This window comes from Peromyscus maniculatus, chromosome 19 (assembly GCF_049852395.1).
Source record: "Peromyscus maniculatus bairdii isolate BWxNUB_F1_BW_parent chromosome 19, HU_Pman_BW_mat_3.1, whole genome shotgun sequence".
Lineage (NCBI taxonomy): Eukaryota > Metazoa > Chordata > Mammalia > Rodentia > Cricetidae > Peromyscus > Peromyscus maniculatus.
The window spans coordinates 49212880-49235393 of NC_134870.1; the positions used below are offsets into that span (position 1 = coordinate 49212880).

Here is a 22514-nt window from a genome sequence, read left to right on the forward strand (position 1 = left end):
CCTCAGCATCCTTACCTCATTCCTCGGTATAAAAATGCATCTCTTTCCCCTCTGGCTGCTAGAGCAATTTTCTCAATATCCTTCCATTTTTAGAAATTTGATTATGATGTTCCTTGATATTTTTTTTTTTTTTTTTTGAGACAGGGTTTCTCTGTGTAGCTTTGCGCCTTTCCTGGGACTCACTTGGTAGCCCAGGCTGGCCTCGAACTCACAGAGATCCGCCTGGCTCTGCCTCCCGAGTGCTGGGATTAAAGGCGTGCGCCACCACCGCCCGGCTGTTCCTTGATATTTTTAAATGTTTCTTTTCTTAGGGTTCATTGGTGTTCTTGGTCTTGTCAGTTTACAATATTAAAAAAAGTTTGGAAATTTTCAACTATTATTTTTCTTTTATTGAGTCCTCTGACAACTCTAATTGCATAGACTTCACTTTCTAGGATTTGGCACAAAGCTCAGTATTTTACCTTTACATTTGATGGCCTCAGTCTCTGTAATTGATTTTAATATTTTCTCTTCATGTGTCTTCAGCTTCACTAATATTTTCATCTACAATACCTAATTTCCTATGAATCTTATCCATTTAGCTCATGACTAAATATTTTGCTTGATTTACACACTGCTGTGGTAGGATAAATGTTGTAGAATATTATTTTTAGGTGTGTCTTGTCTTTATGCTGCATTTGTTTAACTCTGTGAAGCTGTGTTACTGTGCCTGTCTAAAACACCTGATGGTCTAATGAAGAGCCGATCAGCCAATAATAAGGCAGGAAAGAGGATAGGCAGGGCTGGCAGGCAGAGAGAATATATAGAAGGAGAAAACTGGGAGAAAAAATACAGGAAGGAACCAGAGAAGGAGGAGGACATCAGGGCCAGCCACCCAGCTACCCAGCCAGCAATGGAGTAAGAAGGAAAGGTATGCAAAAATAGAGAAAGATAAAAACTCAGAGGCAAAAGACAGACGGGTTAATTTAAAATTAAGAAAAGCTGGCAAGAAACAAGCCAAGCTAAGGCTAGGCATTTGTAATTAAGAATAAGACTCCATGTGTGATTTATTTGGGAGTTGGGTGGTGGGTCCCTCCAGAAGAGCAAAAACAAACAACAACATATTGCTAATATTTTCTCTAGCTTTAAGGACAAACAAAATACCCCAGAAGCAATCTTTATACTGTCCAGTCTACAACTCTAACATTTGTTGTCAATTCTAGGGGATTCTGATTTCATCATGATCATCCCCTATTACTTCCTCACAGGAAACTTCTAGTAGTTAGTAACTTAATAGATACCAGGTATTGTCAGCAACTTTCTGACTATTTGGAACTTTGGTAATCACATAAATAATTCTGAATTTAAAAATGGATATTTGATCCTCTTAAGTATTTACCTTTCAGAGTCACCAGCTAGGACCAGAAGAAAATTTGTTCTATGGCTGACTACTCTCTTTTATTTCTTAATACTCTGTTCCTTAAATACTTTCCTGAGTATGAAAATCAATACCTCAAGCTGGGCGTTGGTGGGGTACACCTTTAATTCCAGCACTTGGAAGGCAGAGGCAGGCAGATCTCTGTAAGTTCCAGGTCAGCCTGGTCTACAAAGCGAGTTTCAGGACAGACTCTAAAGCTACACAGAGAAACCCTATATCAAAAAAAAAAAATCAATACCTCAGAAACTATGTGACTTTACATCTTAGACTGAGGGAAGAGCACATTCTCAGACAGGTGCTCGAAATGTTATTCATTTTGATGCTCTTGGGTTGATCCTTCTCCAGCTTTAGGGTGACTGCTCCTCTCACGACCTCATTTTTACAGAGAGAGTAAATGATGTGATCATGTATGTGCATCCCACTTCTTTATATATGTGCGACTCCTCTCTAGTGTTTTGTCCTAAGAATTCTAGCCATCATGGTCTTTTGGAATCTCAGCTGTGTTACCTCACCTTAGGGAGTCTATGAGGCTAGGCCTGTGTTCTTTCTAACTGTAATACAACATGGTAAACCCCAGCAGTTAACTGGGAAAGTCAGATAGCTCATACCATCCATTCATTTTTCTTTCTCTCACCTCATGGCAGGGAGAAGAACAAGGCTGCTCACCTCATGACATGGAGGAAGAAGAGAAAAAGATCCTCCTCCAAAAGCCATCAAGGTCATGAATCCACCAATGGATTCCCCTGATGGAAGTTGAAGACCTCACAATCCCAGTCTTCCACACATAGAAGACCTACTGAACAGAGCTCCACTGAGAATAAAGACATTATGAGTTTTTAGGGACATTTATAAGTCAAACCATAAAACTTGGTGTCCAATATTTTTGAAAACTGTCTCAAATATTTTACTTTTTCCTGTGTTTTCAATCAGGAGGGTCAATATGGCCTCTGTTTATCCTGGTTGAAATCAAAGTCTCAATTTTGTTTTAAGATGATGAATTTTGAACATGCCGAGCCAGTACAAAAACAAACTTTGAGTATATGAGTTCAGAGGTATAATCTGAAATTTATATGCTAAAAATAAATTCATTTATGTCAGAGAGCAAAATAATTAAATGCCAGCCCACTACTGGCTTCATGTGCGTTTTCATTCATTTCAGTAAGACATCCCTGTGATCCTTATACAAACTGACTGGTAGGCACCATGTATTTCTAGGGAGATGGCCTATGTGCTTCATCTGAAGGTGTGATTAAGCGTGTGCATTCATAGGCTATGCCTATGTTCAAATCCTCCTTTATTTTCACCTACTAGCTTGATGGATTTGATTAAATTACCTTGTTTCGCTATGCACCACTTTTTGTTTTATTGTAAGAAAAAATTTAAAAACACCGTCTTTGGGCCTGAGGAGACGACACAGTGGGTAGGTACAGTGATCGCTACCCAAGAATAATGACAGGAGTTCAGGTCCACATCATCCACATAAAAGTCACATGTAGTGGTGCGTGTATGTACACCCCGTGCTAGGGCAGAAACAAGGAGATCCAGGCAGTCCAGCCAATATGTGAGCTCCAAATTCAATGGGAGATCCCTTTTCCAAAATCTAAGGTAGAAGAGTGTTGGAGGACGCCACTCAGCATCAACCTCAGGCTTTTAAATAACATACACTCAAAGGTGAGGATACCACCATACCCCCCATAATTAAATTTAATTAAATTGAAAGATGCTTTCTTCATATTATTACAACGAAATACTTTAAAGTATCTATCAAAGCAAATGTTCAATAACTATCATTTCTGAATATGGCATGCTTTTCTACTTAATATTTATGCTAACAGTCTAACTTAGGCACACATACATCCTACTTCAGTGAGTGTATTATATAAACTTAATACTGGATTGCTACACTCCAACTGATACATGTGCGTCCTCCTAATTCTTTTTGCTGTCTCTCTCACTTCCCAGCCTACATTCTGTCTTGTCACCCAGACTGACCTTTGTGGAGAACTACTTTCAGGTCCAAAAGTCACTCAAAGCACTTCCCCCCAATGCAGACTGAATAAAGAACAGCCTTTTGCTTATGGCTTTCCAGACGCTGTACATTCAGATCCAAGTTTTTTTTTTTTTTCCTTCCAGCCTTGTCCTGTCTTTCATTGACTGTGTATTATGGCCAGTCAAGATAAATGAGGGCCCGAGGACATTTACAGACCCTTACTAAGCACTTCTTGTCTGGTTTCTGCAGTTTGGAATCCCACAGGTTCACAGTGCGGCTGCGCTGTGGCTTCAATTGTACCACACCACATGAAACCCCAAGAGCACAAGGGCAAGTGGAGAGGAAAATCCTCTGCTGTTGAGAGACTCACAGCCAAGTAGATACGCACACAGAACACAAGGATCAGCGCAGTTACTCCCCAGAACTTGGGTAAATGGCAGACAGAATGAAAGGGGTACATGTCTAATTGTCACAGATATAGAAGCAGAGAAGTGACAGCTTTGCAGATTAATGGATTCCTGAACTGTCCAGAGACCTCTCTTGTGAAAATCCCATAGTCTATGCATAGGGAACATGCAAACTTTAAAGGGGTCAAATAAAAAAAAAAAAACACTGAAAGTAATTATTATATTTGTGGTAAAGAAATGTCAAAACAGGACATACAGGGTCTGATCATCCAGCTGTATAATAAGCAAGTTAGTGAGAATGCTACAGAAGATTTTTTTTTCCCCAGACAGGGTTTCTTCGTGTAGTTTTGGTTTGGTGCTTGTCCTGGATCTTGCTCTGTAGCCCGGGCTGGCCTCGAACTTAGAGATCCGCCTGGCTCTGCCTCCCAAGTGCTGGGATTAAAGGCGTTGCGCCACCGCCATCCAGTACTACAGAAGATTTCTAGTCAACCTTATATTGTCACAAAACGATTATGAGGAAACGGGTGTTGCTTACAATTCATGTAACCTGAACCACAGCAAGAAGCGAGGGCCAAGAATCCTAAACCATTCACACACACACACACACACACACACACACACACACACACACACACACACACACACACCCATCAAGAACATTTCCAAGTGTGCATGTCCTTAACTGGTTTCATGGTTTTTTCTTTTATAGCTGTTCTGCGCCAAACACTGGCTGGAAACTTCCTCAATTAACACTCTTTTCAAGAAGATGAGGTGCTTCCAAAAGTTTCCATTTATTCCAAGTGCCCCTGGAGTAAGAGTAGCATTAAAATTGGTTCTCCCATTTGAAACTTAAGTTTGATTAAGTAACTGCCACACAGGTCTTTTTGATGATTTGGAGTCATTAAAACTATCCATATCATCATCTATGGGATGCCGGGCATTACAGGATTGTCATTTAATTATCACGGACACTCCCTGTCTGTGTAGCATCAGATGTCAGAGAGGGCAGGCAATGCCACCCCAGGGGAATATTAACCTTTGAATCTGTACTGCACCCAGCCTTCCTAAAACACAATAAATAATAGTGGGTGTCAGCTGTGTAGGAGGCTCACGGATCACACGTCAGGTTTTACAATTTTTAATTGTCCCAATCACTCTATGAGTAAACTACAAGGCTACATTCACTTCTACATTTGCTTTGGATATTTGGGTAAAAACTGTATTTGTCATATAACACGTGCCCACCTCTACACAGATGTATTCAATCCCTTTCAACAAACTCCTAGATAGCAATATTTTATTGCAATTAAGTTTTATGAGTTTATATATATGATATGGCAGCTTTGCATAGTTTCCAGACCTGGTAATTTCTAATGTCATCTGATCTGATGTTGAAGTAGGTAAATAACTTATTCAGTGGATACAAACAGAGAGGCTTAAGTTAAGAACAAAGAGGTGGAAGCCAGGGTCTTTTCTAGTTGAACCTTTTCAAGAAATGATTTTCTCCCAAACCCAAGTCTTCCCTAGATAGACCTTGTCTTCTTAATGGCATTCAAGATAAAGATGTCATCTGGGCTAGTGCCAAGACGTAAAGTTCTCACAGATCTGGTATTTCTCTGATGCCCATTTAAGGCTAAGTTTAGCTTAGAGGGTGCAAAGTTATAAAATGGTCTCTTAATGTCCGTACCAGAACAGAAATGCATGTGGGTGCACTGGTGAGATGCATCTGCTCACTGACTCATAAGCATATGTGGGTTTAACATTTATATTTGATAATATGTCTTCTTTACAATTTCCATTCTACTAAATCTTCAGTGTGAAAGGAAAGGGTAATGCACTTCCGAAAACATAAAAATCTGGCTTAGTTCACTACAATAATCATAACTGGTTGTGGAACTTAAATAGTGTTATAATAAGATGAGCATAATATCATTTATAATATCACCGTAGGGGATAGTCTGATGGCATTTTACGTTATATTTGCATTGCGGGCAAGGGAACTGTTCTAATTCCCTACAGTTGAGAAGCATCTCTGGGCTCATTACTTCTTTCCATTCCTATTATGGAATCTACCATAGGCACTGTATCTTTGTGTTTAGAGAGGATTTCCAGTTCTGGTCCTTATATACACAGCTAGATTCTTCTAAATAGGACATACAGTATTTCTTCACAACTAGATTTCCAAGTACTCAATAGGTGATAAGTTCTTAACAAATATTTGAGGGAGTAAAGGTTAAACACCCTAAGTAAATGTAATTTAGTTGCAGTCACATATTCTAATTTATGGTTGAAAAGGTAAAAAGGAATAAGTACCAAAAGCATGAGAAAAATACACATTTATAATATTTTAGAATAATAAAGGATTTTCCAAACACACTAAACAAGGAACCAGCCACAATAAAGCTTTTCCACGGAAATGAGCAGAATGCATTGTTCTGTCAAATGACAGAAGACAGTCTGCCCAGACACCTATGATGGAGGGACTAAGGCTGGGGTCTTGAGTTGGACTGCCATCGTGTGCCCTCTGATTTTCATAATCTCAGTGCTACAGGCTGGACCTGGGCCAAGCTTCCTCGTCTGTGAGACCGGGAGATGGCTTTACAAAGATTGGCTTGGTACAGACAATGCGGACTCATCCCCACCCCAGCAGTACGCAGGGCAGCCCTAACAGCTGGTGGCACGTTTAACAGTGCCAAAGGAGAAGGGCAGCATGAGAGTGATTCAGATCGCAGAGGAGAAATTCTAGTAAGAAGGGCAAGGTCTTACTCTTTGAAAATACTTTGTGCTCAATAGGAATAAGAGACTCAACTTACTTAGTAACTAGACAGTACTTAACCTTGAGCTTCGGAATTATGAATAGCTGAAATTTCTCCTCTTATCTCATATTCTTCTCTAAATTATTTTATATTATACACATATAACTATTAATTACAAAATATAATAAAGTACAGTTTAAATAAAAAGTATTGCGTAGACATTTCTTGAAAGTATCAGATCTATTGCCCACAGATGTCTGTAGGGTACCAGTTTATTTCTTCCACCACATATTTGGTATTTCTGATCATATTATTTAGTCTCTGTGTTACTAGAATACTGTAGAAACCCACCATACATCCATTATAATACATTCCAAGTCCTGGAAATCAACACAGGTTAACAAGTGTATGAGTTCTTTACAACTTGGGTTTTGTCTATGTAACTCCCCAAATCCAAAGAAACTCCAAGACAGCTCTCTTCTTGTTTTTCAGAATACAGACAAGGTCCAAGTGCTTTCATGACTATCATTATTACCTTATTTCTTGACATGTGAGGGACTGAACAAACATGCAGACAATTCAAACCTCTTTAATAAGACTTGAAGTTGAGTCCAGGTGGCAGTGACACACACCTTTAATCCCAGCACTCGGGAGGCAGAGGCAGGCAGATCTCTGTGAGCTCGAGGCCAGCCTGGTCTACAAAGCGAGATTCAGGACAGGCACCAAAACTACACAGAAAAACCCTGTCTTGAAAAACAAAAACAAAACAAACAAACAAACAAAAAAAAAGACTTGAAGTTGCAATCATGCATGTCTACTCTAGTGGTGACTGTGTTAAATGTGTTGAAGAAGGTGCTGCTGTCACATTCATACCGAATCAGATAATATGGGATATGTACACTCATTTTTTTTTGTTTCTTAAGACAAGGTCTCTCTGCATAGCTCTGGCTGTCCTAGAGCTTGCTTTATAGACCAGGGCGGCCTCTAACTCAGAGATCTGCCTGCCTCTGCCTTCCAAGGGCTGGAATTAAAGACATGCGGCACCATCATCCGGCTGTGTGTGCAGGTTAGGTAAGACAGAAACAGTGTAGTATTCATGGTCATTCAGGACATTGACAAGGAAAGCCCTGCAGGGAGACAGGAGTGAGAGCCTTGTGGCTCCAGGGCTCCAGGAAATACCAGAGTACTCTGCCGCAGCATCCTTTGGGATAATGAGTTCACACATCTATCTCTACAACTGTATGATTTTATGAGAACTGCCCAAACACAGAACTGATTCTACATCATTTTCCCTAAAGGCTTCAAAGTTTTGCTATTACAACCAGTACCACTAGCAACTTGGTCTCACAATACTATGTCTTTGCAAATGAATACCTTAGAAGGATTTTTCTTGAAAACACTGATAGGTTCAAAAAGCAATCCTGTAGTCACTCTTTTTAAAAAGCACCTTGTTTTGGTAGTTTGGGGAAGACTTAAATTTTAAAGACAATGTCACTAGGTATCAAGGTATTTGAGGTTTTATAGAATTAAATGCTTTTCTAAGAAAAACATTTTTTACATGACAAAAATAATCTGTAGTCACAGTTTATGTGTAACTAAAAGGGTGGAGCATATATTTTTACCAGATGCTCTTCAGAGAAGCTACAGGGGAAATTTAATCATTAAATAAGCATTCACTGAAGTCAAAGAAATTTTGAAACAAGACTGTGGGCAGACCACATCAGGAATCAAATAATCATTTTAGTGTGTCTAAACATCCTTTATGTAGACTCACTTATTTCCTCTCTGCCTCCTTGAAATTTCTGTTGATGAGTAATAAGCTGCTTTCCATACGGGGGACACTGAGGCCTGCTACATAATGCTCAGGTCTGTTTCTGCTTTTTCTCAGGTGCATGGGAAGTAAAAATTTTTTCATCTATTTCGTGAAAGAAGCAAAAATAATTGAATACTTTTATGTGCTTCAGACACAGCTGAGCTGTCTGCGTTTTACAGTCAGCATGTGACCACAAGGCCTCTCTCTTTCTGCTAACTATAAAAGGTCATTGTGTGTATCATAAAGACGAGCGACTCCAGAGTTTCAGCTTACAGCTCCAAGACTCAAGTTAAATAGCTTAATCATGCCAGTCATTAGCTACCCTCAGTCGTTGCCTGAGTCCAGAGAGCAGTCTGCCAGAACCCAGGGAGCTGCAAAAGCAGGCCTGCTCTATGCGACCCCTGAGCCCAGGAGGCTAGTTTAAAGGAAAATTATATGTATTCTACATTAAGGAGGGGAAATGCCCTTGACTTTATGAAACTCTTTTTTTTCCTTATATAATAAAGAACATGTATTCTGAAATCAGTAACTGAGCAAAAACATCAACTTTAACTATAACCAGGCAAATTAGCCTATTTACTCAACATAAATGGGCCACTCCTCTTGTATATAGTAGTTACAATAGTTGTTAAGAGAGATTATGAACTCTAATCTTATAAAAATTATTATGTACATGTAAAAATTCTACTGAAAAAAAAATGCGACCTTGAAATGCTAAAGTTCACGGTGGCAATTTAGGAGTGTAAATTCCTCACTGCTTGCTTGAAAGAAATGAAGCTCTTGTACTTTCATTACTGAAGAGTGGTAATGAAAAACAATTTTCAGCAAGTTTTTAAGGTCAATTCATTAACTGATTAATTTTTATAATTTCTTCTGAAAACATGCTACTGTACATGTAAAATGTCCATAACTCTACCAGAGTCCCGTCTAGTGAATGAGTAACTGTTGGAGAATAGTGATGTAATGCCTGGAAGCCTGGACTGAAAGGACACAACCAACTCTGTGCTACTCAGGAACTAACTTTGAAATCTGCTTTGATGAAAGAGCTGTGGAATTTATGTGAACGGCAGAAAACAGCAAGCTTCTTTTCCATTGGTCCTGATTGTGTCTGCATTTTTTAAGTTTATCGTCTTCTATTCTAGGGTCTTTAAAACACATCGTTTAGGAAGTCTGTATTATTTCATTCCGATCAATTTGTGCTAACATTTCACAATTCATTTTCCTTTTCCCAATAAGAACATCTGGTAAAAGCTTTAAAATTCATCCTAAGACTAATGATAGACTCTGTCATCTGTGGAATGTACTTTAGTCCCAAGAAGTTTCTATTACATTAGGAATAGCATAAGTATCTCAATGTGCGTACACACAGACATATGTTAAAAGTTGGCATACGTCTAACTTCTCATACTTCACCATTCTTATGCTCAAGGCTTACCCTGAATACCAATATGACATTTTTGTGAGGATAATCAGTTTAGGCTTTAGGGGTTTTTTTTGGGGGGGGGGTTGTTTTGTTGTTGTTTTGAGGCAGGGTGTCTTTATGTAGCTTTGGAGCCTATCCTGGAACTCGCTCTACAGACCAGGCCGGCCTGGAACTCACAGAGATCCGCCTGCCTCTGCCTCCTGAGTGCTGGGATTGAAAATATGTGCCACCACACCTGATGAGTTTAGGTTTTGAAGTACAGGTTATCTTCACAATTCCAAGAATTCTTTGCATATATACTTGTAATATTTCATTGACATTAACTCCATAGACTTTAGTTTTCCAATAAAGTGCTGTGTAACTTTAGATAACACCACAAGGCCAGGGAAAATAACTTGAAGATGTACATAACAATGGGATAATGTAATGTTACTTTTAACCTAAACTTACATTTACTCTCTTGGCTCGGTGCTAAGTAGTTGTTTATTACATTTGATGAGGTTTCACTTCTTTGGTGGACTGTGGCCACACTTGGTATCAGGCTCTACGGCTAAGTTGCGAGAGCATCAATGCTGGCTGTTCTCAGTAGCTAATAGGAAACAGGTTTAATTGCTATTGGAATCACCGTGAGCTGCTTTCAGGCCGGCTTTAAGGACTGTTTATAGAGGCACAGTGGTCAGCGCAGGATGCTTGCTTAAAGCAGCCATTCCTTCAACCCTTTTTTTGTCTTGACCAAGGGAAGTTCTGCTGGGTTCAGATACCCAGCCATCTTTTGCTTGTGGCTTTGGGAAGGTTAACCTCATACCATGCTGCAGGAATGGGTGCTGAATCCAGAGCCAACATCATAACGCTATCCTCTGTCATGGACTATTGCGCAGAACTCAAGCTTAATCCCACCAGCATGGAATATCTCTGAAGACTATAACTGACCAAGAAACAGTTAAAGAGAGGCTTCTCTCTATAGATGGATCAAGAAATTATGTTGCCTTAGTAATAATGACAGTCCTTATACAATCACAAAACAAACAAAACAATAACAAAACACTCCAAAACCCACCAGAGTAAGAGCAAACAGAAGCACACAGGAGTGCAGAGCTAAGAGGGATGGAGTAAGACACTGAAAGCCTTGATCACATCTGACACGAAGCCCCCTAGTTCTGGACTTGTATCACGGAATATAGTGTGTGTTTATTATTATGGCAATTTGTGTCAGATTTTGTGGCGTTTAGCTAGGAACATATTGCCATTAATTTTTTTTTTTTTACAGCAGAGGGGGTACTCCCAATAGTGTCTAGAAAATAGATGAAGTACATGATGAGAATCTGCCAGGAGTCAGTCAGTCAGCATCACCCTGAAGCTTTTGCTTCTGAAGTGGCTTCTCAGACTCAAATCATCGTGATGAAAATCACTGAATGCTTCTGGTTCTGATAGGGCTGCTCCAATTTTTACAATTCTAACTCCCGGCACATAAAAAAATACAGTTCATTAAAATAACTACCACAGAATGGCAAAAAGCATGAGTACATCGTTGGGGCATTACAGAATAGACTTTGCAAACAGAAGTCCCCCAGTCTCTGGTCCCCTCTTACCTCTCTCACACTGTGGCCCCGTGAATCCATAGACACAAGCACATCGGTTGGGGCCGATGCAACGCCCACCATTCTGGCATCCATTTTCACAGACAGCTGCACACAAAACATTAAGAAACAGCTCATTAAACAGCACGTCTCCAAGCACAGCAAAATCCTGAAATGATGTGGCCAAGAAAACATTTTATATCCAACTGCTGCTCTAAAATGGGAGCGAATGAGTCTGCTGGATCACTACGTCAGAGATGCTTCAACAATTCATAGATCTTATTATTAATTAAACATTTATTATTAAGATTTTTTTCTTTATCAGATTCACGAGGACTGGCTGGTTCTGATGCCCACAAAAGTCAGAAGATCACTATTCAATATTCTACTACCTGTTCCTCTGGGACATCAGGGGCAAAACACATTGATGTCCCCTCCAAGTGAGGTATGTATCAAAAAATAAGTTCAATTAGTAGACAGAAGTAGGCTGAAGGTGCAGCCACTTGGCTATTTCCTTGCCCATCATCTTTGTCCAGAGAGCATGGGGTGATTTCTGCTCTGCCAATCATAGCAAGAGGACACATACTTGCACAAAAAAAGATTTTCTCCATCCTAAAGCATCATATGTGTCAATGACTTCAGGGTTACTTGTTGCAGTCACACTTTGATACTATGTGCTATATGAACCTCAGGGTTAGCTGTTGGGTCACACTTTGATACTATATGCTATATGAATCTCAGGGTTACTGTTACAGTTACACTTTGATACTATATGCCATATGATCCTCAGGGTTAGCTGTTGTGGTCACACTTTGATACTATGTGCTATATAAACCTCAGGGCTAGCTGTTGGGTCACACTTTGATACTATATGCTATATGAATCTCAGGATTAGCTGCTGCAGTCACATTTTGCTCAACAGCATGATGCTATATGGCTCTGGAGGAGTGTGTCTCCCTAGGAGGCATGTCTTCTGCTTCCTTACCCATCACACGGTATGTTTCTAAGTAGCACTTCTGACCCACCATTGCCTTGAAACATGGGGCAGGCTAAAAAAAAAAAATGTTAGAGGAGTCAATACAAAGGACAGGACAGGCAGAAGGAAGCCCATGAGGGTTGCGAGACAGACTGGGGGTGGACAGAAAAGTCAAAGAGAACAGGAATTTCCCAGAGATCTCTAAGGAGTGTGGAATTCTTGGAATTCGTTGCCAGGATTGGAAAGCTCAATCGTAAACCGTTAACTAGATTTGGATCTAGGATTTCCCAACTGACCAACGCATATATCTTGTGGAAGGAAACCCTAATTGAATGTGATTAATGAAAATGTAAGGAATCTTCTTTCAACGGTATCAAGTGGAAGGAAACTGGAATGAAAGCCACTTTCCCAGCCACATCTTGTTACTGTACCAGCCTTTGGAAAAGACACAGATGGGCTGGGGAGTTGGCTCAGCCAGGAATAGACTTGCACGTAAGTATGAGGGCCAGAGTTTGGACTTCAGTATCCATACAAAAAGTTTGGTGCCTCTGTAATCCTGGCGCGGGGGAGACAGAGACAGGCAGATTCCTGGAGCTCCCTGACCAGCCAGCCTACCTGAATGGTAGCTCCAGCTTCAGTGAGACGTCCCCCCTCCCCTAATAAATAAAATGAACTACTGAGAGAGGCATCTGATCATCTCCATCCTCCAAATGCATGTATATCTCAACACTCCCCTGACGGACAAAGACACAAATGGAAAGAATCTGTCTGCCCCTGACTGGAACCTATAAGAAGGAGGCTGCTTCTCCTGAGTTTCCCAAATCCAGACAAGAGGACAGTACTGATGAAGGTTCAGCTCCTCCTTCAGAAGATAGCCACTTACTTCGTAACCCTAATCTAATTTGTCTGTGCTAGACTACCATGTCCTTTCATTTGCATAATGTGTCTAGAGGTTCAGAAAGTAAAGTTACTGTTCATAAAATATTTATGAGAACATGCGACATGGGTGAGCACCCATTTTAAAATGAGTTAGCAGATAGTTCTGACATTTCTAGTTCCAGATTTCTAACACTGTGAATATTGATATGGATCCTGTGAACGTAAAGTCTGGGACCCAGTGCACTGCCAGTCATTTGCTCCTGTTCCTGTCAATCACAGAAGAAGACCAGTTAGCTGGCCTTAAGATCTTCCTCCAAGCACTGTGGTTACTGATGCAACCTCACCCCATACCAGCCCTTCCCAGCACCTTTTCTACCACTTTGCCAGGCAGATGGGTATCCTAAGCAATGAGTCCTATCCTCCATTCCAGCCTTCCAACCTCCCTGATCCTCAGCATGCCTGCTCCTAATAGCTGGTGGTTCCCCGCCCACCATATTGTGAGGATTAAGTAAACCTGTGTGAAAAGCCAAAGGCTTTTTTTATACTCTTGGAGTGGTGGACTATTTGATTGTTTGTTTTGAGATAGGGTCTCCTTTTGTAGTCTTGACTAGCCTCAAATTCACAGAGATCTGCCTATCTCTCCTTCCAAGTGCCAAAATTAAGAGCATGTGCACCACACATGGCTTCTTTTCTGTACTCTAAATGCTGTTTTTTTTTTTTCTGTGAAATACGCATGAATTGGTGACTTGTTTTCCAATATCCAAAGATTGTACTAAAGAGCAACAACAGAAGAGAACCACCCTGCTATGATGGAGTCCAATCCCCTCTTCTCCTTACTTTAATGCTAGTCTTCATGATGGTTGACTGGGAGTTCTCACCTTGCTAATCATGAGTAGGGGTGTCCCCTCTCTCAGAAGAGGCCCTCAGAGTGCAACCACTTCTCAGCCTTTCTCTGTGATTTTTGGTCCTGTATGCAGCCCTGAGTGGAGGTCTTCTCATATTCAAGATGAGAGTTCCCAAGGACTGTAATGGGGGTGTTGGTGATCACCTAGGGGATTGCTCATTTCTTGGGCTGGACGAAGAACCGGACATCTCAGAAAGAGGGAAGACTGAGCTACTGAGAAAGCCAAACGATCCCTTCTGGATGAGAGGGGCCCTAAGACTAGGAGTCTGCTGAACAGACTCTGGGCTAGGTGTTCAAAACACGGGGATCCTGGTTCATTCCTTTCCCCTCACTGGCTCTGTTTAGATAATGGTCCCATGCAGGGTCTGCCTGCAATGTCCTCTGAGAATAAGAAGCCACCATCACAGGGACCTGGCTTTCCCATCTATCCTCTAAATCTCTCTTAGAAACACAAACCCTTTCATTTACATGTTGCCTGTAGTCATCTTCACACAGTGGCAGAGTTCAGTGTTTGCAACAGAGAAAGCAAGCACTGACACATGTATTATCTAATCTTTGAGCTGGCCTATTCCTGCCTTTACCAGAATATTTTGGTTTGAACTGAATAGTTTTCTTGAGATTGTCTTACACCTGTATAGCCTTAATTGGGAAGCTACATTTCCACCTAGAAGGCAGTGTTAAAAATAATTAGGACAACCACTATGTGCTACTGCTTCAAATCTATTAGAGTGGTTTTAATTAAGGAAGAGGAAGAAAATGCCAGGTATTGGCAAGGTAAGCTGAGCCCTTCTGCTTTCCTGTCAGGCATAACTCAGTGCATCTGTAACAGAAAACAGGGCAGCTCTTCCTCAAACACTCGAAAAACAGAGCATCCCAATGTCTCCCACTCCACTGCTAAGTATGTATATAAAAGAATGGGAACCAGGACTCAAAACAGTTATTTGCAAAAAAATTGTGTTGGAAATAGCATTACTCACAATAGCCAAAAGATGAATTAATATAAATGTTCGTGAACAGCTGCATAAACAGTGATACACACACACACACACACACAGTGGGGGAGGGAGAAACAGGGAAACAGAGGGGGAGAGAGAGAGAGAGAGAGAGAGAGAGAGAGAGAGAGAGAGAGAGAGAGAGTGTTTCTGACAGTAGTAATCTTTAAGAGGAAGCAATTCTGATACATGCTATAGCCTGGATAAAACATGAGTTTATCGGGCTAAGTAACCTGAAAAGGACCAGTGAAGAAAGGACAAATACTGCATTTATATGTCCTTATTATTACACTTGTATAAAGTACCTAGAGCAATCAAAAGCATAAAGACAGAATGACGGGTGCCAGGGCTTGGGGTGGGAAGGAAGTGAGGACGGACCATGACCTCCTGGGTGTAGAGCTCCAGTTTTACAGCACAGACATCTGAAGATGGGGAAGTGATGTCTGCCCTGGAATGTTAATGGATTAATGCCACCGAACTGGAGCTTAAAAGTTTTAAGATGATAAATGCCATGTTATACATGTTTATCACCATGAAGAAACATTTTAAACTGTAACAAAGATAAATAGCATAATTAAAAGCAGACACCCACGTACACTTCACATTGGTTCTTCCATGTTGGAAGTAGATAAGCAGTTCTTAGGGAAGCCCAGAAGTCTAGACTCACATGAAATGTGAATGAAGTAACATGGATGATCTTTCTCGACATGATTCAACATTTTCTAATGCTGTGTTCTTCACATGTACTTAAGATTATGTTAATTTCGGTTGGGCCAGGCAGTGCAGGACTGTACATCTCAACTCCTGGGGAGGCTAAGGCTGGAGGATCACAAGTTCTAGGCCAGTGTGGGCCAGATGGTGAGTTCAAACAAAGCCTGGGTAATTTCAAGTGAGATCCTGTCTCAAATTAAAAAGTAAAGAGGGCCTGGGCTCCATCTCGGCTACGGAAAGCTTGCCTCTCATGTACCAAGCCTCAGACTCATGCTCAGGACTGCAAATTAAAGTAACCCAGCAAACAAAAACATCATAAGTACTCATGAAAGTGTTACAATTTGGTGAACATTAACCAAACGTATTCCCCAGAGATGTGTCACAGCCCAGGAGCTACACTCTACACCCCTCTCCAAACAGGACCATTCCCTTATCATGGTGTGATTCTCTCCAGTGAAGACAGTTTTATTAACTGGTACAGAGACAGAGCACAGTACCATCCTGCTGGCCTGGCAGATGCAAGGCCCTGATGGTAATTTCCAGTACTGCAAGTGGGCAAAAGCTTTGCTAAATGCCTCTTCCTTCACAGTGATGTCTAAACTTTTCAAATATTCCTGCAATCCTGTGTTCTGGTACTAAATGGATTTGAATAAATGGTAATGTGTGAAATTGGCTCTCATGGGGTTAATTTTGAACAATTCTTAAAAATTGTATGTATGGAGGGGGGGCGGGGTAAAGGGAGCTGTAGAATTTCCCAGTATCTTTTACTGTTTTTTCAGGAACATATCTGTGTTCTGTGGTGTAAATACCCATGATGAATGTCAAATTTGATAGCACATCACTAGTGCTCCACATTAACATTATAAGGCACAAAAGCTACTAAGTTGGAAGAATTCCTCCAGGCTAAATTCTCTCTTCCAATGACCACCCATGAGCTTTGCAAGAACTTTCGTTCTGACCAGAACGAAATGGCCACTAAGTCACATTGTTTATAAATAAGTTGTTCCTAAGGTTTCTTACGTTGTCCACAGTAAGTCCCGATGTATCCCTTCTGGCACTGGCAATGGTCCTCAGCACAGGTCCCACCGTTCATGCATCTCACGCTACACTGCTGGACTGTGAAGAACACAAGAAAAATACAGATGTCAATCACCAAATTATACAGTCTATAGACTACATGTCTAACCTGATGACAAATATATTCTAGGTAGCCTACTGATACAAATGTTATAATCCAATAAGTGTTTATCATTTGTTATTGGGTTCAACATGTGGATATACCTCTTACCACATGTGACTTAGTGTATATTTAAATAAACTACCATTCCAGTGTCAAAGGAAATCCCTAGTAGATGTTAGTGGCATAGTTTAGGGCATACAAGAGATACTCATATCCACTTATACAGCAGGGTCTATGTGCCTGCTGCCATGATGGATTTGGAGTCAGTCCTCGTGGAAGCTTGCAGACCAAATCGGTTTAAAATGCTTCAAGGTAATTATAAATAGCAAATGTATAATTATATAATTTGTAAAGTGTATGGAGAAAAATAGTAAGGAGGAGGATGGTCCAGATTCAGTAGGAACTTAGATACAGCATGCAGAAAAAAAATATCACTCTGATGTGATGTTTAGGCTTAGCTTTGAAAAAAACGAGAACCAGCCAGGCATGGGCAGTAGCAAGAAGCAGCTCCTGAAGGATCAGAACCCATCAACCTCAAGACTTTAGGATGCAGAAGGTGCAGAAGGTATCGTGGAGAGGCAGGCAAGGTCAACCAGATAAGGTGGGGCCCCTTGCCCACCAAAGGGTTAAGTATGTCCCAATTGCAGATGGAAGGAAGGGATGCAGTGAAAGTGAAGAGATTTGATTTTAAAAGGTGAACTGCTGTGTGAATGGGGAACTTGAGGATGTCAGGAAGATGGGAGTCTGGAGGAAAGATGAGGATGGCTTGAAGCACATGGCAAGCAAAAGGTGGAGTTGGAATATATTGTCTAGTAGAGTCCGCATATTTAAAGAGTTACATGGAGAAAGAAAAGCTGCAGTTGTATAAACACTGGGTGGGTGACATGGCCACCTGCTGAGGCAGAAAGCAGCTGTGGCCACATAGACTGTGGTCAGCAATGAACTAAGAATTTCCTTTTGGAGGTGAGCTGTAACTGAGGAATGACACCCCAGGTTAACTTCTGGCTTCCATATGCACACACACAGGCACACATGTGTAAGAAAGTGTTCCAGGAAGTTAGTGATAAATCGTGCTAAGAAGCTTTAGCAAGTTCAAGCAGGATGAAGGTTAGAAGGGTTAGAAAAGTTCCTGATGGAAAGAAACTAGCTGTTCTCTAAAGGCCAAACAACGTGTGGCGGCCTGACTTAACCAGGTCCCATGTAAGCATTCCCCGTTCAGGCCTGGACATTAGGAAGCAGCATTGCTTTTGTTTATGTGTTGTTGCCAAGGGTGGGTGTGAGCAAACAGAGACTAAGATAATATAGACCCGAGGAAGGGTCTCTGGCAGACAATCTGGCAGGGGAAATGTGCTCCCGAAGGCACTTGACATCCTTGTGAGTTTGAATGATAAGTCTGAAATCACTGGGAAAACACAGACTATTAAAAACAATGATCCCAGAGGTTTGGGTCAGTGGTCCATCTGAAGACAAACACATTGGTGTGCCTAGTTTGACTCTTATTCCTGAATCAGATGGGTTCTACATTATCCTTGTTTAGCAAAAACCTCTGGAGGCAACCATTACAATGTAACAAGTTCATGCTCATTTTAGGAAGATTTAAAGCCTTTGTTTAGCCATTGAGCAGTTAAGTAAACTATCATTTCTGTCTTATGCTAATGTGATCTTAAACACTCGCACAGAAGGTTAATCTTGGCCTTTGGAGTCCCGCGATTTTCTAGAGTCATGAAAAAAATACATTCTTAGTCTACTTGTTATAGTTACCTTCATGGAATTGTTGGGAATTAATATGTGCAGCAAAGTGAGTTAGCACATATAAAGTATTTGGTCAGTATTTCAGTAAATACCTGTGGTCTTTCTAATCTTCTCTCCCCATAGTTAAGACACAAAAAGAACAGAGGCTGCCAGTTACATACAACAACAACAACAACAAAAAAAAAACAATAAATACAGGCTAGCAATTGGGAGGACAGGGTGAGCAAGCCTTAGTCAGGACACTCAAGTCTGTATTGCCTTGGGTAGGTGAGCTGGTTAGATTTTTGTCAATTTGACACAAACTAGAGTTATCTAGAAGAAATGACTCATTTGACTACCCCTAGTGAAGTTTATTGGACATTTCCTGATTAATGATTGATGTGGAAGGGCCCAGTCCACTATGGGCAATACCACCTAGGCAAGTAGTCCTGGCTGGTAAAGAAGGTAGATGAGAAAGCCGTGTAAGCAAGCCAGTGAGCAGCATTCCACCATGGTCTCTACATCAGTTCCTGACTCTAGCTCCCTGACTTCAGTGCCTACCCTGACCTCCCTTGGTGATGGGCTCTGGCCTGGGAGCTGTAAGATGAAACAAACCCTTTCCTCCCACCAAGTTGCTTCTGGTCATGATGTTTATCACAGCGGCAGATATCAAAGCAGGGCAGTAGGTTAGTTAATACATATGTGCCTCACTTTCCTCCTCTGCAAAATGGGATCATATCAGTATCAAATAAATGTCAATGAGAGGATTATAATAATAATTATAATAATAAATAATGTAAACAATTCACGCAGAATGCTGCGCACAGTGAAAGCTCAGGAAGTTATAGTTATAACAAAGCATTACTTCACGGAATCCTACCCATCCCACCACCGAGACACATCTTCTGTTGTCAATTAGCTACTCGTGCCAACAACTCTTGCACCAAGACTGTCTCCGTTCAAAATTTAACACAGGTCTGATTAGTGAGAACAACCACCAATCCGTATCTTCTTCAAGGAGGACCCTTGCCACTGGTTCACAGGCTTACGGAAAATTCGGAGAATAGAGCCACAGAGAGGCAACATACTTGATTTTGCTCCGCAGGTCGGGGATATTTGTCCACTGGAGCAAGTACACATGTTGGGGCGGGAACAAAATCCATCTCCGCAACTGTTCCGGCAAATGGCTGCAGAGAGCACAATACGAGTGGGAATGAGTGACAGCAGCCTCCACCATGATGCAAAGCCAGTATCTTAAAACCACATGTCTGGAAAACCAGGGTATGATTAATGTTGCAAAACATCTGACTTTCAGTACATAATAAAACCACCCAATGGAGATGCGGGACGAAGTGTTACAGTTTCCTTGTGATGATGTACAAACAAATGAAGCTCTTTTAGAATGCTATAATACCAATTGACGCCAATTCTTTAACTCGATTATCAATACAAGTTGCTTTTTTTTTTTTTTTTGTATTCAAAACTGGTAACTTTTGAATTCAGGACTCACCAAAGGAGGCAGTCTTGATCCCAGGGTGCTGGCAGTGGTGAGGAAACCCAGGGAGACTGAACATCTTAGAAAATAAAACCCACTGCTCAAGAATGTGAAATGGGTAGACAGAGACTCCAGTCCCTAATGAGTTGGCCAAACGTCGGGTTCCCTGCACATTCCATCCCTGCTGGCTCCTGCCCTGCCCTGCCATCAATCTTCAGCCCCTTCATGACTCCTCTCCTTTTTCCAGTCTCTCCTCTGCCGTATTATCACAAACTAAAACCCTCCTGCTGCTCTAAAAAGCCATTCTGATGGGGGGGGGGTGGCTGGGGACTGAAGCTTCCTACAGCTGTGACTTCCAGTGAATATTCGGGTCATCGAAGCCAAGTTTAGGCTCACTGACACAGCACATACCACAGCCACTCAAAATCGACAGTCAAGTGCCTTGGAATGGGAACTCTCTCCCAAATTTAGTCAGGCCATTAAGGAGCTGAAAGATTTATCTCTATCTCCCTAGTTGAATTCCCTCTTTGAGCATGAAGGCGGTGTGCTGATTTGATCTGTCTCTGGATGCAAGAAATAAGAGAAGGGTCTGGGAATGTCCTGAAACAGCATGCAAATACAGCAATGTGCATAGGATCTTTTGCTGGAGAGAGGTCTTGGAGTTTTCAAAGAGACTTGGGACCCCTATAATGTGAGGCCCGCACTCTACAGGAGAAAAACAACTTGGTAATTTCTTCCCTTTTCTAAGATCTCCCTTTAGCATCTGCATAATATGGACAGTGTCTCAACTAGTTGTCCTGAATGAAAATACTGTAAAAATATTATGGTCTTAAGACTTTTTTTTTTAAAAAAAAAAGGCAAGAAAATGCCTTCCACTGTAGAATTAATACTTTAAATATATTAGTTTCTGACCACCGATAGTTTTTCTATGTCAAATGTTAATTAAAATACAGTTTTATTTCAAGGGTCCCTCTTTCTTAGCTGGCAGGTGAATCTGGGCTTAAATGTAGCAGCCCCATTTAGGTCTCAAACCACAAGAAGGTTTGAGGGGCTGGAGCCTGGACATTCTCAGGCAGTGACTTGTCTGTCGAGGCTTCAGTGTGTCCCTGACACAGGCCAGGAGGAAGCAAATCTGAAGAACTCCTTCCTCTGTATGCTCACTTCGGTCTGGGGTCTCATTGCAACTCCTTCATTTTAACTGAAGTGGTGAATCCTGGGCATGCTGGAAGGAGCGGGAGAAAGGTTGTACATCCATACTGGGAGTCTGGTGACGTGAGGAGAAGCCGCATGGGCTGGCACTTAACACATGTGGTACATACATAAGAGGTGTGAAGTTGCGTTCTCACTCTGCCAATGATCCACTGTGAGCACAGAAAATACTCAAAACATCCCAGGGTTCAGTTTTCTCATTAGAAACATAAATGAAAAGAATTACATTGGAAGGGTCTAATGTGTTTTTTTTTTCCCCCATTGGCAAATGCTGTGATGCCAAGCCGATCCCAATCCATTGTTTTCCCACTGATCAAAACACTATTGTGGTACTTTCTCCATAAATAAATGCATAAGCGAACTCTTCTTCCATTATTTCATGTTCTTAGATGATTTTTTTTTTTACAAAAGAAAGCTATAAAGCAGGTTTGGAAACAAACATGGAAATTTGGAAGTACTTCAGTGACATTTCAAGCCACAATTAAGATAATAACAGTTGGGCATGATGTCTCAGGCCTGTAATTGCAGTGCTTGGATGGCTGAGAGAAAGCCTGGGAGGTTCAAGGCCAACCTGAGCAACACAGTTCCATGACAGCAGACGAGCTAGAGATCCTGTCTTTAAAAAACGAATAATAAAGTGACCACAATGAAGTAGAGAACAAAATCATAATGCATCGTGCTTTTTAAGGAACAGACGTTTCTTTACTGTCTTCTTTGCGTCAAGCCTGGTAAGAGGCAAACGTTAAACCTTACAGCTTGTTCTGCATAGAAGGACAGTGGAGATGTAACATATGAGAAAACGGATCACGGGTCTTCATATTATTATCATCATTATTTTGTGAATTGCCTCAGGATTTGTCTTTGCTTCCTGGTGAAATCTAAATAAATTCAACATAGAAATATTTGTTACCAAGAACTTGGGGAATTAAAAATTCCTGGTTTTACGTCTATAATGGTTTTAGTTTCCGTATTTCTCCACCTATGACCTTTGTAAGATGCAAAAACAACAGAATTACTGGATTTAATGCACCTGAACTAGGTGAGGCTCATGCGG

At 41.1% G+C, this 22514-nt stretch overlaps 1 protein-coding gene across 1 annotated transcript in view; it reads right to left on the reverse strand.

Annotated features, from left to right (window-relative positions):
- Nucleotides 1-22514, reverse strand: part of Fbn2 (fibrillin 2) — a 214223-nt gene that overhangs the window by 187865 nt on the left and 3844 nt on the right. The window contains exons 3-5 of the mRNA XM_076555290.1: nucleotides 19845-19943; nucleotides 16866-16961; nucleotides 11396-11491 (exon numbers count right to left, since the gene is read on the reverse strand). Coding sequence (XP_076411405.1) covers nucleotides 11396-11491; nucleotides 16866-16961; nucleotides 19845-19943 — 291 coding nt within the window. The remainder of the gene's footprint in view (nucleotides 1-11395; nucleotides 11492-16865; nucleotides 16962-19844; nucleotides 19944-22514) is intronic.